At 33.5% G+C, this 18,872-nt stretch overlaps 1 protein-coding gene across 1 annotated transcript in view; it reads left to right on the forward strand.

Annotated features, from left to right (window-relative positions):
• BCAT1 (branched chain amino acid transaminase 1) overlaps positions 1–18,872 on the forward strand; it is a 71,088-nt gene that overhangs the window by 44,163 nt on the left and 8,053 nt on the right. Inside the window, exons 7-10 of the mRNA XM_044678456.1 lie at positions 2,891–3,033; positions 11,718–11,803; positions 15,132–15,272; positions 17,519–17,593. Coding sequence (XP_044534391.1) covers positions 2,891–3,033; positions 11,718–11,803; positions 15,132–15,272; positions 17,519–17,593 — 445 coding nt within the window. The remainder of the gene's footprint in view (positions 1–2,890; positions 3,034–11,717; positions 11,804–15,131; positions 15,273–17,518; positions 17,594–18,872) is intronic.

Genomic DNA, 18,872 nt, shown 5'->3' on the forward strand with positions numbered 1-18,872 from the left:
AGTCCTTCTATTCTTTCATTCACATCAGTAGTATCCCTCAGCAGTTGTTTCCTCCCTTTAAAAAGAAAGGAAATCTGGATAGAAATGGAATAACTTTTGAGAACCTTCTTTTCTCCCTAGTGTATATACTTTTCCATTTAGCTAAATTGAGAGTTATCAGTGGACTGCTCTGATGTTACCTAGCTGTCCCAAGCCAATTTTTTAAAGGAGACTTGAACTTTCTTTTTTTTTCCCTCTGTTTACTCATTCTTTCCTACCCTGAGGATAATCATGTAATAAATATTTCCATATTCACCCTACTCGCATTTTAAAGTTAATCATACTGTTTGAAAAGTACAAAAATTTTTATCTGGGGGTGGTCAGATTATCTTAAGACTTAAAACAATGGAATACCATGTCCTAGAGCAAATAGAAAGTAACTCTTAATAAGGTTTGGAAAAATTCTGAGATGAGTATGAAAAGCCAAAATAATATCCTTGTCTCTTATTTTGGGAAGGAAAAATTAGAACTCACAAATTCCTCAAATATGTTACTAGAAATACCAAAAATGAAAAGGGGGTTAATTAGATTTCTTTTATTGGCATTTTTATTCCTAAGAACTTTAACCTGGATTATTTTATATCTGCATTAAATTATTTTGGGTCATTAGCATATGGAACAAAACATTTTTCTGGCTGAAGCATTTAAAAAGCCAACCTACTTGTCATTTATAGCATGTTAGCTTTTCATCATAATCATTATACCAGACCTTATTCAGTCATTTCCCAATTGATTGATATCATCTTATTTTCCAGTTCTTTGCCATCACAGAGAACACTTCTATAAATATTTAAGAACATTTAAGTTTTTTTCCTTTTTTCCTAATCATGTTGGGATATAGACCTAATAGAGATATTGCTTAGTCAACTGATATATACAGTTTTATAACTTTTTGGGCATAGTTCTAAATTATTCTCCTAAATGGTTGTATCAGTTCACAATTCTTCTAATAGTATATTAGTATCTCAATTTTTCCACATCTCCTCCAATATTTATCATTTTTCCCTTTGAATTTTAGCCAATCTTATAGGCATTAGATGGTACCTCAGAGTTGTTTAAATTTGCATTTCTCTATTCAACAATGATTTAGAGCATTTTTATGTGACTATATATAGCTTTGCTTTCTTTTGAAAAAAAATTTTTTCCCATCTTTTGAAAATGTGAGTCATTCTTCAAAATATTATTATATTATTGGAAAGAATTATCAGATGCTCACCTCTGCTTTTAGGATAATAGCAAAGGATCAGTTGTATACATTTCAAGGTAGAGAAGAAATCAATTTTTTCCCCTCAATGAAGTTGACTCAGTTTTTAATGGTAGACTATATAGTTCCTTCACCCCTCCAATTCTGCATGGAATTCAATTTTAATTGCTCTACTCAGGCAATTTTCAATTAGCTTCTTGAACTCTTTCCCCTCAAAGTGATATGTTATTCTAAAAGTGTACAAAATACATAAAAGGGATCAAAAATGTGTTAATGACCTTATAAACAACAAAGAGCATCTGAAAGGGAACTTGAGCAAAATAGCTGAGCTAAGGTCCTCAGCCCACCATGAACTAAATCTATGGGATTCAATAAGAAATATAATAAAACACCTTTCAAAATATGTTAGAGAAGTAGATGATTTTGGGTTTTTCAGAGGGTGTTTCCTGACATCAAGAAAGCTTTTTTTTATTATACCCTGTAGAGTGCCTCTCAACACTCTATAAATGTTAAATAATAATTTCCTGGGCAGTGGGTCTCACACAGTGAAACACCTTTATAATGTTTTTTCAATGTAGCAAAGATGACATGAGAAATTTCCTCTCTTTTTATACAAATTAAAGAAATACTCACTTTTGTCTATCCAGGAAGTCTGAAGAACTGCAATCCTGAAAGGAAACAAGCCTAACATTGTATTGTCTAAAAATATTTATGCAAACTAATAACTGTATATTTTGTGATTATACATGTACTTTAAGGAGATCTTATTAGCTCCTCACTATCTTTCAAATTGAATGAAATGCGTGTATGTTGTTGATCACTCAAAAACCTTGTTTTTGTCTAGTTACTCTTCTGCATACATTAAGGAAAGTTGCAGTATTCCTTAGCCCTAATGTAACTTACAGCGAACTTGATCCTCAGAATAATGACTTTATACGTCCTGGGCTAACCCATTTTGATGGAGGGCCTTTGAACTTAAAAAAAATATGCTCCTAAAGCCTCTTCCCAGAAATATGACATTAACTTTCACATTCCTTTATATTCTTTGCTTTCAACCTCTTGTCATTTACTAGCTTTGTGATTGTAGGCAAGTCATTTATATTCTCTTAGCCTTAGCTTCCTCATCTGTAAAAATTGGGATGATAATAATAGGACCTATTTCATCCTGTTTCAGGGCTCAAATGAGACAATGGATGTAAAGTGCTTTGCAAAAACATTAAGGCTACACATAAATCAATGGTGATGAGGCTAAGGTTGCTGATGGTGTTTGCCTTGCATGCCAGAATCCCTAAATTCTGGCCTGCCCTAAAGGTTCGAGTTCATTATAAAACAGATGCCCTTTGTTTGTAGAGGCATCTCATGAAGTTTTGAGAAATTGTATTGGCATTTATTTTTATCTTCTTGGGAGTGAGGAGGACAAAGGCAGAAGAATGGAAAAAGATTCTCATAGTATTTAGCAGAATATCTGGGTAAAGACATTTTAATCTAACCTGAATAGATAATATGAAAAACATTTTTGGAAAATTTAAGCTTCATAAATACAATGAATGTGCTTACCAAAAATAACAGAAATTATGGGGTTTTTAGAGGTTGGACATAAAGAAAGAAAATCATTTCCACTAATTGATGTTTTCTTTCTTCAATTAGCAATTATGGTGCTTCCATATTTGCACAAAATGAAGCATTACATTATGGGTGTCAACAAGTTCTTTGGCTCTATGGAGAAGATCATCAGATAACTGAAGTGGGAACCATGAACCTTTTCCTATACTGGATAAACGAAGATGGAGGTAATAGTATAAGATTGAGCTCTTTCTATTCTTAGATCATGGCTGTATGAAACATTCTCATGAGTTCAGTGAAGGGCCTAGTTACTGAGCAGTACTGAAGAGTGTTATTGTGACTAGCTTCTAGAGAAATTCACAATAACATGTGTCCATTATTCACAATAATAACACTTTGTGGTCACCATTGAAGTTTAACCTAGCCTCTTCACTATTCCATACCATCTTATAGTTGAACAAAGAAACTAAATTGGTTTTTAAGGGGAAAAAATATTTTGTTCTTTTAATTTGGTGCCTTAAATCAAGGTTACTTAGAATGAACTCGGGCTTTCAGAGTTTGATGAATTTTTAAAATGAGCAGTTTTTCCTACCCATTTAAATTACTCAATTTGGTAGCAAAGACATCTCCAAACAAATGATATTGTGTTAATCCAAGAGTCTGAACTGAGGAGGTTCCACACAAATTAATCCTGCCACAGAACTTTTGTAACTCTAAAAAAAACTCTCATGTTATAGTAATTTTATTGTTTTATACAAAACTGTGTTTATTATTTTGGGTCCCAAAGTGACATTTTATAAAATTCTTATTTAGATATGATAGCTATAAGAATTAAATTTTAATGGTTTGACTAAAATATATGAAAATTATAAATAATAATGGTGGTCATGGATTCAAAGTATTATTACTCAAAGTTGAAATGACTTTAATAGCTTTTATTTACAAAAGAGGTGGAAAGAGTGAAAGCAGAGAAATACAAAAGGGTAGAGAAGACATTAGCTTATCTATTGCTAACTAAACATTGCTCCAGTGCTTGCACCAGCCAGGACTTGTTGATTTTCAACTGTAATTAAACTCTCTCCAGAAGACAGGAAGGAAAAGCCAGCTATCCACTCACCCAAGTTCCCTCCAAGAGGCAGGTCAAGATGATGACTCGAGCTGAAGGAGACTCCAGAGGCCAATTTTCTTCCTTGAGCCAGTCTTCTTTTTGAAGCTGATTTCCTTCTTGAAGTCCAAATCCTTCTTGAAGCCAACTGCTTTCTTGAAACTGACTTCCCTAGACCCAGAAATTCAGGGCCTTTTATAGTGGCTTCTTGTTCCTTCCCTTCTTCACAAGGGCCAATCACAGCTTCCATATTACCCAGCACTGCCCAGGAGGCAATGTTTGTGGGAACCACTTCTTACCTTCTGGAGACATGAATACTCATCAAAAGATTTCACAGATTCCTGTCTGACTGAAGTGTGAATTCTCATTTTCTGGCTGATTGAGTTGAAAGGGTAGAGACTTCCTCCACCTAGTGCTAAGTATGGTGTTCAAACTTTTGTTGATTCAATTCAAAAGTAGATTAAGGAGAGTTAATCCTGTCTTCACAATCTAGTGAGGTACTAAGTAGGTGTGCTTAAATTATTGTAACAAAATAGACAAAGGGAATAAAGGATTCCCTTTCAGAAGTGTAAACTCCAAATAGACAAAGAAAACAAACAAAAACAAAACAAAGAATTCCCTTTTCAAATAGCTTCTTCCTTTAGATTATATTAATGAAAGTATAATATTGAGCACAAGTAAGGTGAGGGTCACTAGCAAAATTCTTGACAAAGGGACTATTTTTATTGATGTTTTATATTTATATTTCCAGTGCCATGCACATGGTAGCCATTTAATGAATGCTTGTTGATTGAGTAATGCTCTCATAGTATAGTGTAGCCTTAGGCAGATTGCATTTGGGATATTGTGTACAATTCTAGGTGAAATACTGATAAGCTGGACAGTAACCAGAGGAAGAGAATGAGGATGGTGAAGTATGCCAAAAAATGATGAAATTGAGAAAGTTTAGCCTGGTGAAGAAAAGACTCAGAAGGAAGTGCTACCAAGGGGAAGAGGGAGAAGACTTGTTATTTTTGATCCCAGAGAGCAAAATGGATGATAGTTTGAGAAAACAAAATTTGGGTTTGTAACACAAATTAAGTAACACTATTAAGTAACACAATACACAATTAAGTAAAGTTAAAGTGTCTTAAGATAGCCTTGAAATACCTTTAGAGTATGTCATAGAGGTGGTTCTTGTCTATAGTCAAGAACAGATTGGATTAGATAGTTGCTGAGACTTCTTCCAACTTTGAGGTTCTGTGTTTAGGATGACTTTCTTGGACACAGAGGAGTTTAGGGTTAGAATTTCAAGTCCTTAAGTGTTAGTAAGAGGTCTTCAAAAGGTAGTGTGTAGAATAAAGACCCTGGTTCTTGAAAATTAATGAGCAAACTGGCATTGTTCTACAGAAAAAATCAATCACTGAATGGACTAAAGAACCTGAATATACTTCTAGATGACCTTTCTATTTCTCTTTTGTTTGAAGAAGCAGACAGGGTCTTGGAATCTTTCTGCAAATATTTATCATTAGATGGAAATAGATTAGTCAATTGTGGAAAAATATGAGGAACTACCTGTGGGAGGGGAAAGATGCAATATTTTTTAAAATGAGCAAGGCTGGTGAAGATATAATGAATCCTTTAAAATTTTGGTGAGCTTGATGATTTTGAACTAAGTTTCTATGTCTCAATGTGACAGAGACTTTAAGATACTTAAAGGCTAGCCAATGCTCTTGGAAAGTGCAGATGGAAAGGCTTCAACTCTGGGTCCAGTAGTGGACAATCATGAGTAGACAAACAGAGGCTCATCAACAGATTTCGAGGTGATGGATATTCCCAAATTCCCAAATCATCTAATAATGGAAGCTAGTGCAGGAAGTATGTTTAATTTTATGTCATTAACATTGTTCATTTTATTACGACGATCCCTTATTAATCATTCTTTCCCTTATCCATAGATCTGAAAAATAATTTTTTTCTTATTCTTCTGACTTGTTTATAATGTTACCCTTTATGTATATATAGTCATGTGTACATTTGGAGCTTATCTTAATATAAAATGAAGTTTATACCTACTTTCTTTCAGACTACTTTTGAGTTTGTCAACCAGTTTTTGTTTTGTTTTTATTTTAATAGCTTCTGTTTACAGATTTATGGAATAATAATAGCCTCCTATGTTTGCTTTTGTATATTAAAATCCTTCCTTATTTGTTCTACTGGTCAAACTATTTATTAATCAGTACCAAATAATTTTAATAATTATTGCTTTGCTATATGGTACTATACCTCCTTCCCTCCAACTTTTTAACATAAATTCCCATGAGATTCTCGACCTATTATTATTCCAGATAAATTTTATTATTATTTTTCTAATTCTATAATATAATCCTTTCGTTGTTTGACTGGTATGGTACTGATGAAATAAATTTATTCAGATAACATTTAAAAAATATTAACTCATCCTCTTCATGAGGAAGGCATATTTCCATGTCGCCAAATTATTTGTTTTTCTTTATTTTTATTCTTTGACTTGGGAGCATAATTAGCTGTTAATTATGGAGGAATTATAGTATTAATAAGTCAAAGTAATATTCTCACTACTAAAATCATAATCATTGAAACATATCATATATATTATATGTAACATTGATGAAATCCTAGATATTAAAGGGCATATATCACATATAATACTTCAATATCTATGATTCTCCCAGATATCAATGAAGATATTCCTTTCACTGATATATATATATATATATATATACACATATATATATATTTTATATTATATATAACATACACATGTATGTATATATATGTAGGTAGCTAGATAGATAGATACAGAGTATCTGGTATTATTGAAGGGATTATATTCTTTTTAACTATGAGATTTGTTTCCCCTTCCTCCATCACTTTTCCCACTTGAGTGAAGAAAATATTTTAGTCAGTCCACAGATATTAAATAAGCATTTACTCTATGGTGGGTACTATGCTAAATATTAGGAATATAAATACAAGTACAAAGAAAGTTTCTATCCTCAAAGAGTTTATATTCTAATAGGAGAAGGGCACACAGAAAAAAGAAGCTGAAAACTAGGGAACCCTTCCTAAATGGAAGTTCTGGAAGGAGCCTTCCAATCAGAGGGAGAGGCCTTTAGGATAGAGAAGGAAATGTGAAAAAATACCATTTTCTGGGAGGCAGGGAGAAGTGAGTGATTCACAGCTCTAGGTAGCACCTGAAGAAAAGGCAACTTTCACCAAAAGGACCTTTTATATCTAGGACTGTAATTCTGGGGATTTACACACAATTGTGGGAAATTTTTTTTTCCCAGTAGGGGGTTTCTGTTTTGTTGGCTTTATAATAAATAAATAACAAAAGCAGCAACAATAATAATATTATCAGATTTTAGGGGTGACTTTTTTCATTTAAAATTTTTTACTTTGCTTTACTACATTTAATAATATTTTGTTCTGTAATACTGTAAACTGAATAGTTGTAAGTAGAAGTCATTTTTGGTATACTACGTAAATTGTTCTAGATTTTGTATGGGACTGATGCTTTTTGTAAGTATTGAGGAAAGGGGAAAATAAATTTAGAAGATATACTATTCTCTCCTCCTTCCACCCTCCCTCCCCCTCCCACAACCACCCCCTTCCCCCAAAGAAAGTGTGAGCTTTTGTGCCATGAATCTCTGATACATGGTTTAAATAACATGTTGACATATATTGTGATCTTTTATCCATACTCAGCTGCTTCTAGAAAGATAAGGAAATCACAAGAGTTGAAAAGTATAGTATCTAGGGTGTACTCATTCTTTTTTTTTTCCTCTAATTTTATCTTTTGTCTTAGAATCATTACTGTGTATTTTTTCCAAAGCAAAAGAGTGGTAAGGGCTAGGCAATGGAAGTTAAGTGACTTGCCCAAGGTCACACAGCTAGGAAGTATCTGAAGACAGATTTGATACTTTTTATAATTTATAAGCACTAGATTCTAATTGTAATTATATCTAATTGTTGACTCTGTTTGAAGCCCCTACAAATAAATACTTGTTGATTTATATTAGAATTTGGGTCTGCCAGATGAACTTTTGGCGTTCTATTCAAGTAACAGCATTTGGTTCTAAGTCCCTAGAACACAGAGACAAATTAACGTGGTTCTCTCCTATATATCCCTGGTGAATGACTTGGCACTTGCATGCTTTTTTAAAAAAATGATCATTATAGTTCTCCCAACTATAGCAATGCCTCATTTGGTAAAGAATAGGTCTTCTGTTGTTGTACTGCTTCTAGATAATCCAGTTCCTAAACATGATTTTTCTGTCAAAAGCAAGCCGAATTTGTGGGCTTACATTCTGCTTTCCTTGTGTTGGGTAATCTGAGGCCAGATGGAGCTCGTTCTGGCTCCAGTAAACATGTTTGTGGTTGCAGAGGAAAATGAATATTTCTCACCCAAATGTTTTCATGTCGTCATCTCTGTCTGGCACCCAGGGGAGCAGATGTTCTGTTCATTGACCCTAGGCTAATGGGTAGGATACTGTGCAAAAAATGCATTTTATAAAGCATACAGTTTATACATGTCATGATCTTGTTTTTCCTCGATTCCAAGTAGACAGAGTGCTGGTTTTGTTATCGGGGAAATAAATGAAATCAGTCAGTGAAAAAGTGAGCAGAATTGAGTCAAAGGACTTAAGTACAAATTTTGGCTCTATCACAACCCCACCTCTGTGACCTTGAGCAAGTTCTTTGACTTTCCTGTCCTAAATTCCCTCGCCTATAAAATGAGGGAACTAGATTAGATCATTTCTAAGGCCTCTTCCAGGTTTAAATGGAATGAAGAATTTTTTAAAAATTATTTCTTTTGGGATGTTAATTCTCTTCTTGCTAGTAAAGCTATTTTCCAGTGGAAGATACAAGGTAAAACAAAAGAAAACTAAAAAGAAATTTTCATCTTTAATAGACTTTATCACCTGGCTTGAGAAAAAGAACACATCTAATTTTGTGATGATATTGGGAAACTTATTTTTTCAAGTATTTATGTAATATATAAGAGGAGCTTAGGAGAATCTTAAGACAGCCCTTTGCTGTCTATTTTCAACTGGCCTCAATTAATCTGTTATTCTTTTATTACTTATTCCTTAGCAAATTCCCCAGAGAAATTATTCCAGGTTTTTTCTTTTCTTAATTACCAAATTTTTCCCTACCCCCCAAAGGATATTAAATAATAAAAATTTTCAGGCTTTTCCTATAAGTAGAGAAAAAAGTACTTATCTAGATAATTCAAGAGAAAAGATAGAAATATAGCTTTCAGTGAAGCTAGGAGGCAGCTAGGTGGCTAGAGTGCTGGGCCTGGAGTCAAGAAGAATGGACTTCAAATTTGGCCCAGATACTTCCTTACTGTGTGACCCTGGACATGTCACTTAATCTCTGATTGTCTGGCAGAAGGATATACTGGAGAGGGAAATGACAAACCACTCCAGTATCCTTGCTAAGAAAACTCCAAAGATAGCTATGGCTTATGGCATCATGAAGAGTTGGACATGACCAACTGACTGAACAACAAGAGTGCTTTAGATCTTAGACGTGTAGCACTATGTTGACTGAAAGACTGTAGACTGGGTCTCTAGGTCTAGCTCTGCCACTTTTTGTGTGGCTATGGACACATAATGGGTGGTTTTATTTTATTTTATTTTTTTGTAAAATGGGAGGATTGGATTAAATTATCTCTAAATATGTCTAGATTCCAGCACTACAATTTTGTTTTTTGAAGTGACATCAATGATTTATTTCTTCTCTATTTGTGTTTCCTCATCACATATGAGTTCATTTTATGTTACTTTTACTGGCAAACTGCTTTGTAAATTCATTTTAATAATGTCACACACACACACTTAGCTTCTTCACCTCTCTCTTTGTTACAGTACAGAGCTATATCTTCTACTTCCTTGTATCACAGAATTACAAAATTTCAAAATGGACAGGTCTTCTAATTGACAAAGAATTCACCCAACAGCTTAACCAACAAGTGATCACGTTTCCTTTAAGGTCCCCAATGAAGAATAATACCCCACCTTCCGATATATAGCCTATTCCACTTTTCAATAGCTGCAGTTATGAGGAAGGCAGCTAGGTGAAGCTCCTGGCCTGGAGAGAGGAAAACTCATCTTTTTGAGTTCAAATTTGACTTGAGATATTTTACTAGCTGTGTGACTTTGGGCAAATCGTTTAACCTTGTTTGTCTCAGTTTTGTCATCTGCAAAATGATCTGAAGAAGGAAATGGAAAACTAATCTAGTATTTTTGCCAAAAAAAAAAAAAAAACCAACCAGAAACCCAAATGGGGTCACAAAGAGTCAGGCAAGACTGAAAATGGCTGAATAGCAACAACAAATTATTAATAATTTTTCCTTGTGTTAAACCTGAATTTATTTCTTTGCAGTTTATATCAGTCATTCTTAGTGTTGTCCTCAGGAATACTTCTCTTCCATAGGATATCTCTTAAAATACTTGAAGACAGCTTGCCTATCTCTGTTAGGTGCCTCCCCCACCCCTTTGTTTTAGTTAAGTTTATTTAATTAAACTTTATGTGACATAAATTTAAGGCCCTTCATCATCATAATTTCTTCCTTTCATTAGCCTTTTGCTTGTTAATGTTCTTTCTAAAATGTGGCAACCAGGACTGAGTACTGTACTGCTGGTGTGATCTGACCACTATAGTGTATAGTGTGATTACCAACTCTTTATTTCTGTGATCTATGCTTCTTTTTATATATGTAAACTCAAGTTTACATTAGCTTTTTGGAATATAATAGCCACACTGATGACTTATTGAGTTTATATTGCAAAAAAGCTAATCTTTTTTAGAAAAACTCTTCTTTGGCCATACCTCCCCAATCTTAGACTTTATAGAAGGTGAGCATCAGAGGAGTGCTTATGCTATTGAACCCTCTATTTATTGCAAGCAGAAGTTGTGCTGGAGACCAGTTACACTTACTTTTGAAAGGTTTCCATGTGAATTCTCATGAAGAGGGAAGAAGAATATCTTTGTAGTCCTCCAACATAATATACTTTTGTAGAATGGATGAATGAATTGGTGACATAAACATTTCTTATAAAAACTGATAGGTAGGGGGCAGCTGGGTAGCTCAGTGGATTGAGAGCCAGGTCTAGAGACAGGAGGTCCTAGTTCAAGTCTGACCTCAGACACTTCCCAGCTGTGTGACCCTGGGCAAGTCACTTGACCCCCATTGCCTACCCTTACCACTCTTCCACCTATAAGTCAATACACAGAAGTTAAGGGTTTAAAATAATTAAAAAAAACTGATAGGTGGACTTTTACATGAGGAAGGGGAATTTGTACACCTACAAATTAATTGGCCTTTGTCTTAGTTGGTCATGTATGAGCTATAGAAGGATGACCTCTTGTGTGTCATTTATAGGTCAACTTAATGAGTAATACTTTTTTAAAAAATCAGATTCCACATATTTCAAGTTTTTCCTCAGCTGTATTATCATTCACTAGAATAGTTTGTGTCACTTTAGTGCATTTTTGTGGGGAAAGCTGTTATTTTTCACTGGGCCAATATCAAACTGATAGCAATTAAATCAGTTGTCTTTTTTTTTTTCTCTAGAGGGATTTATCTGACATTTGAATGAGTTGGGAAACATTAATGGAAAGATGATAACAATATTTTCCCTGAATTTTAGTTACTGATTGCTAAAATTGATTGATAAAGTTGCAGTTTGTCATGCTATTTCTAATGTATATTTCTATATTTGAAACTGCTCTCCCCTCCTCCCCATTATAATTGTCATTGTTATTCTGTTGCAGAGGATGAACTGGCAACTCCACCACTAGATGGTATCATTCTTCCAGGAGTGACAAGGCAAAGTATACTGGATCTGGCACACAAATGGGTGGGTGATTTTGCCATTAACGATTTTTGTAACTGTAGAGATTTTCTACTTGCAATGTGTCATGAGATAAACAGTAATGGATATAAGCCCAGGGTAGTGTTGAAATAATACTCTGTGGTTCCAACTAATCTTATCTCTTCTTTCGATCTTAACATGAGTTAGAAGAGCTTGTTTAAAAGAACTGTCTTGGCAGGTCCATCAAATAAGTAACATTCATTCCAAAGGATTGAGAGAAACCTGTTAGGCAGGCTCTTGAAATGAAAAAGGGAAACTCTATTCTTAAACATGCAACAAAAATGTGGACAACCTTTTTACTTATAGACCCTGATTTTTATTTTCTAAAGACTGCATAATATAGTAGAATGTTTTTTCTATAATAAGCTTGTATAAAATCTTTTGCCTCCAATGACATTCAAACCCCTAGCTTCTGATTGGTAATAGAAGTCAGCTATGCACTTAATTGTGATTTTAAAATGTACTCACTGATAAATGAACAATTGTTAATATATTTTACTACTAACTGGATTCCCATTACTCCAACCTTATTTTTAAATTAGAGAACAAGAAAACAAATCCCCCCAAATGCAAAATTGTTTATAGTAGCTTTTAATGTTTATTTGTACAATATGGGTGGACAGATTAAAATATGTTGTATTGGGAATAATGTGAGGACGAATAATGAGTGAGGAACTCATGATGAAAATGTTCACTGGAATGGTTGTTGACAAGGATATTTGGATGGAGCTTTTGACTTGTGGTAAAATAGTCTCTTAAGGCACATGGATAAGATTTGTCCATACTGTGGTCAAGCAGCGTTAATAAGAAACATGTTTATAAACACACATTCTTTTTTCTAGAAGAGTGCTAACAGTTTCTCTGGCAGAGATTTTTGAAATAGAGAAAATGTGCTATAAATAATTTTACAAACCCCTGAAGTAGACAAGACCCAACTGCCACATGCTGGCTGGCACATTGGCCATGACATTTGCAAACTGTTGGTATAATTTCAAACAGCTTGCCCTGTCCTAAATATGTTTAGAGTTGGAAAAATGTGTTTTTGACACTCGATAATTTGTGTTGTATTAAAAAAAAATCAACCAAGTACAGAAGGTTTGATGACAAGTTGCAAGTGGAAAATCTCTACAGTCCTAATGATTTGCTAGCATAAAAAGTAGGTTATTATGGGGGAAGCTTTTTTTTAAAGACTCCTTAGCTATAATTTGTTTTAAAAGTTATTTTAAAACATGGAGACATAAAATGCCAAGAATACTGTGGGGGGTTACCAGCCCTCATCAGCCAGAGGAACTGGTCCAAAGATAAATAAGGGTGGGCAGAGGGAAGACAGTTCAGCATGTGTATATTTTCCACAATACAGAACTCAGCTTGTTTTTAATTGGCTTGGCTGATTTTCTGGACAGGTTTGGTCCCCTTCCCTCTCCTCCCTCCCCCTGATCTTTTATAAAGACCTTTGTAAACTTATGGTTGGAAAAAACATAATTACAACTGCAGGTTGAAATAAACTGAAGCTTGCAAATAAGCATAATTTCATTGGCAGGCATATTTTTCTTTTCCTTCTTTTGTATTCAGTTCAGTTAACCTACCTGTGACATAATGTATTTCCCTTCCCGAGCCTGGGCTTCTTATTTTCCCTTTAGTGGTGTTATTGGACTTTTGCAAGATTTTTCTTTATGTTTTATAAAAAGTGCAATCCTTTCTTTGTCACCCCAAAACTCAGAGTGTCTGGTGAAAAATATTCTTTTCAAACAACCACTTGGTAGGAGTTAGAATAAATAAAATTGTGAAGAATTAAAAAGGAAATTGTTAAATATTTAACTGTTTTTCCTTACTTAAACTTTTCGGTAAGGGTTTCTTAGTATCTGAGCAGTAGCTAATGAGTTCTGTCCCTGTTTACAATGTCTGAGAATGGACAAGAATGTAACTCTTGAAATTTTAAAAGTTTATTGTTGAAAGCAACCAAATCAATGAGTTAGGAAGGGCAGGAAATTTGAAAGTAGAATTTTCTATTAAAGGGGATGAGAAAGGAATATGCATTGATATCATGCCTATTATGTACTAGGCATTGTGCTGAGTACATTTAAAAAATATTATCTGTAATTCATCACTATAGAAGATATTGATAGAGTCTGAATGTAGATCAAGGCATAATATTCTTCATTATTTTACTCATTACTTTTTTCTTATATGTTCCATGAGTGTCTTCTTTCACAAGACAAATATGGAAATAATATATTGGATGACAGCACAGATATAACCTATATCAGATTACTTGCTGTCTCAGGGAGGGGGAAGCTAAGAGGAAGAAGGCAATTTGGATAGTAAAATGTCAGAAAACAAATATTTTAAATTATTTTTACATAAAATTGAGGGAAAATATAATAAAATATTACTGGAGAAAAAATGTTATCTTCTTTAATTCTCACAAAAACCATTGGAGGTAGGTGCTATTTTTATTCCAATTTTACAGATTAGGAAATGGGGGTAAATAGAGGTTAAATGACTTGTCCAGGGTCAATAGCTAGTAAATTTCTTTAAGGTCAGATTTACACTAAAATCTTCTTGACTCCAGGCGCAATGCTGTATACACTGCACCAACATCAAATTGCCTTCACATTTTGTCTTCCTATTGCTATGACTGAGATAGCGAGTATCATCTTTTGTTATCCCATTAAGATTCTTGATATCTTAAACCACGATGAATTTTTTTAATGGAGGAAATATATGCTATCAATTTACAGTTATCTCTATATCTTGAAACATAATCCTTATTTTGGAGAAAGTTGAGAAGTCATGTGGAGGAGAGAAATTATCAGTCATGGCCATCATCTTCATTTGTGATAAAATGCTTTTAGGAAATCATGATCATGGAGATAGAATGCATTTTTGTACTCTATGTCCTCAGCAAGTAGATTAATTTAAAAAAGATGGTTATGCCTGACATATAAAAAGAAATTCAGATACTAAAGATCCAATGTAGAAACTACATAATACCTAGTATAGTTCTTATATATATGCAATAAGATTTTAGGGCTTTTTTTGAGGAAAAAGAGGATATTGTTAATGGTGCCTGACTCTTGATAATCCCATCAGAAAGTGAGCTAGTTTAGAGTAATACTTTACTATATGTAAACTGTAATTTCTTCTTTAAATGCAAACAAACAAAACCTTTCCCAACTTACCTTTAAGTGAGGTTATGTGGAATATAATTATTTTCCACATCTGAGCTTTAAAAAAGGTTCATGGAGGAAGGAAAGTTTAGGAATCTTAATGTTTTTGCTAAAAAAAATAATTATTTTAATCTCCAAAATAGGATGAATTTAAGGTGACTGAGAGGTACCTCACTATGAATGACTTAATAGTTGCCCTAAAAGAAAACAGAGTAAAAGAGATGTTTGGCTGTGGTACGGCTTGTGTTGTTTGCCCAGTTTCTGATGTACTATACAAGGGAGAGGTAAGAGAATTATTTATTCATTTTTATTATTTCCCAAGGCTCACTTATGGTTTCATTAATTTTCTTTGCATGGATTATGATGCAATTTGGAAATAGCTTAAAAAGAATCTTTTTAACTTTTTATTCAATTAACCTTTGGTTTGGGTTTGGGTTTGTTTGTTTGTCCAAATCAAATGGAGCCATATTAGTAATTTACTTACTACCATCTTACTAAATGACTTATTTTATGAATACATATTTGTGAATCATATAAGATCCCAAATAAGTATACTACTGTTGGTTAATCTCATGGAATTCAAATTTTTTAATATTCTGGTAGACTCTTGGCTTTACATATTTTCCTCCAATCCAATAAGGAAGACTTTATAGGTAATTCATATTAAATTTCTAACCTTTAGAACCATGGAAATTTCCATTCTATAAATTACTTTGCTGATTTAAGAGCTGCAAATAATCACGATGAACTTTATATGTATGATTTGGTTTTTCTTGAGTTAGATGACTATTTTACAGAGAATTATATTATTTTTAAATGTAGCCATCTATGTTTCTGTGCATGTGGAGAAACTCTTGCCAGGCAATATGCTCAATAAGGTCAGAAGCTAAGCCACTATTATGTTTAGTAATCCCTCACAAATGGTAGATATAAAAATAAAGGTGTCTGTTAAATGTTAAATGTAAAATTCTTGATGCTTTTATAAGTGCTCTTAAAGAAATGTGAAGATGTAATTGGCAATGATTTATAATATTAATTAATTTGTAAAATCTTATGGTGGAAGATTATGAACAACATCACCTCAATAGACTGAGAAATAGTACAAAAGCAAACAACAAGTATAAAGAAAGTTTGGTAAAAGACTCAGTGAAATCATTCTAAGGTCTTTAAAGGACAAAACTAGATGGACAGAAACATGAAAAATGGAAAAGATATATACACACATATGTACATATGTATATGTTTATATATGAATATATATGCCTACTTTGCTGTCATAAATGTTTGTGAGAATACTGTACACATGTACATCAAGGATATCCTTGATGAAAATGTGATGGGTGAAACAAGTAAACTTATAAAATATTCTATATTAGATAATTTTTTATAATCATAGAATTAATGGAATGATATAGCGAAAGTAAAGTACCACTGTCTTTTATTTACTTTAAGAAAGCATTCAATTTGGTAGCACAAATATAAAAGATTGCCTCCCATGGCAATGCCAAAATTATACAAACTTGTTAGCAAACTATAACAACAGACATGACTTTGGTTAATGACTCTGAACATTACTCAAGCTTTAAAATAGAGACATGTATGCTCATTAAAGGTATCTGCCAACATGGTGGAGAAGGTTCAAGATAAAGTCTGTGAATAGAAGCATGAAATCCTTTTAAAATGGTGACATCCTCTAGATACTAGATGACATTTTGTTAATTGCAAGAAGGTCAAGAAAATTCCTGCACCTTTTAATTGAAATGTATAATCACTTCAGGAAGTTTGGACAACCTCTCCTCAATGGAAAAAAAATAGCAAGTGAATGGAGAATGCCTACTGTGCCTTCTCGTTTTAATTTTTAAGATGTACTATTAGCTCTCCTAGCAGCATCCGAGACCATGGGATTCCCTTGGATTTCAGAAGTTGATGAGTAAATAAGATTTCCCTTATATACTTCTTGATAGGCTCCTTTATTAAATACAATTTCTCTCTGTATTAGATGATATTGCCTGAGCCATAAGGCATCACCATGGGAAATTTTCTCCTGTGGACAATAGTAATAATAGCATTTATCTAGCATTTTAAGGTTTGGTAAACAATTTTACAAATATTTCATTTGACCATCACCAGAACTCTGTGAGGAAGGGATTTTATTATTTTACAGAAGCAGACATATGTTATATGACTTGCCTCAGGGTCACACAGAGGCAGTAAGTATCTGAGGCAGGATATGAATTCAGGTCTTCCTGAATCCAGGTATAACACCCTCTCCACTGTACTATCCTGCTTCTTCAAAGCTTTGTTTTTTGAAAAAAATTTAAGTGTCATAATTTTAAGTAATTATGTGTCATAATTTTATGTATCATAAAATAAATTTAGGTTGAAAAGAGACAGTGAAAATGTACTTTCCAAAATATAAGAGGTCTAACCAATTTTCTTACTTCCTAGTTTTATCTATCTTTGTTCTCTATTTAAATTTCCACCATACACATGAGTTTCTTTAAGGCACCTTCATGTTCTTCTTTCTTAGAATATTCATGTTCCAACTATGGAGAATGGCCCTCAGCTTGCCACACGTATTTTAAATCAACTTACTGACATCCAGGTAAGTGCTTATTTATTTAATGATTTTGAAATTCAATCAGTGGTAAGAACTCAATATAGTTCCTTAGAAAATCGAAAAATTAATTTCTAGTGAGCACTTGTTAAACTCTTATTGTGTGCTAGATAATGAGTTAAATACTGAAGGTACCAAGATGGAAATGAAATAGTTCCTGCCCTCAAGGAGCTTATTAGAATGTGGGGTAGAAAGCATGCACATGGAGAAGTAAATCAAAAATACTTAGAAAATTAATAGCAACTAATTTTGTAAAGGAAATACTAACAATGGGAAATAAATAAATTAGCTTCTCAATTTTATATACAGTTGTTTGCATGTTCTCTCCCCTTTTAGAGTTTTCGCTCCTTGAGGGAAGGGACTGTTTTTTGCCTTTGTATTCATAGTACTTAGCACAATGCTTGGCAAATAGTAAGCATGTAATAAATGTTTGTTGACCAGCTAATTGATTCTCTCAGATGGCATATTGCTAGGCAGATGCTGAACTCTGTTGATAGATTTTTATGAGTAGGCATTCCCTATAATGATGAACTGATGATAATAAATGAACAAAAATAGATGGTGTGATTTATGCCTATGCCTTCCTTTGTTGTAGCCTCAGAATTAGCACAGTGCCTAGCACTCAGTGAACACTTAGTAAATGCTTATTGATTAACTAAGTGGATGACTTAATGCATCATAAAAAGGGAGGGAAGAAAGGAATAAGTATTTATATAGTCTATCAACTCTAGGCATTGTGATAAGCACTTTTCACAAATATCATCTCTTTATAATGATAAAGCATACCATGAGGAATAGGTAACTTGAATCTTACCATTTTTCCTTTGAGCCACTGAGAACTTCTATGGGAACCAGAACCATGCTGGCAGTTATTAGGGAGATAAGTGGAATATATCTTTTTGGACCATCTGATGGATGATGCTGAAAAGCAGACACAGATTAAACTTTCAACAGGGAATTATTGGAGGCTCTTCAGATTTGTGACTTGAAAAATAAAACTTACAAAAAAAGTGATTGAAAAAGAAAAAAAATGCAGAAACACCCTGTGGGAAAAAAGGGGCAAAGACAAAAAATGAATAAAAAGGAGTTCTGAAAACGAGGAAAGGGTTAAAAAGTTTAGAAACCAAAGGGAGTAGAAGAAAGAAAATAGGATGAAACCAATTTTTTTTCCTCACTTGCATAGTATCAATGTGTAACTTTCCACCTTTGGCCAAGTGGAAATCAAGAATTCCTCTTTTTTTCTAAACTAAGTTATAGGGGACAGATA

The sequence above is a fragment of the Gracilinanus agilis genome, chromosome 5 (assembly GCF_016433145.1).
Source record: "Gracilinanus agilis isolate LMUSP501 chromosome 5, AgileGrace, whole genome shotgun sequence".
NCBI lineage: Eukaryota > Metazoa > Chordata > Mammalia > Didelphimorphia > Didelphidae > Gracilinanus > Gracilinanus agilis.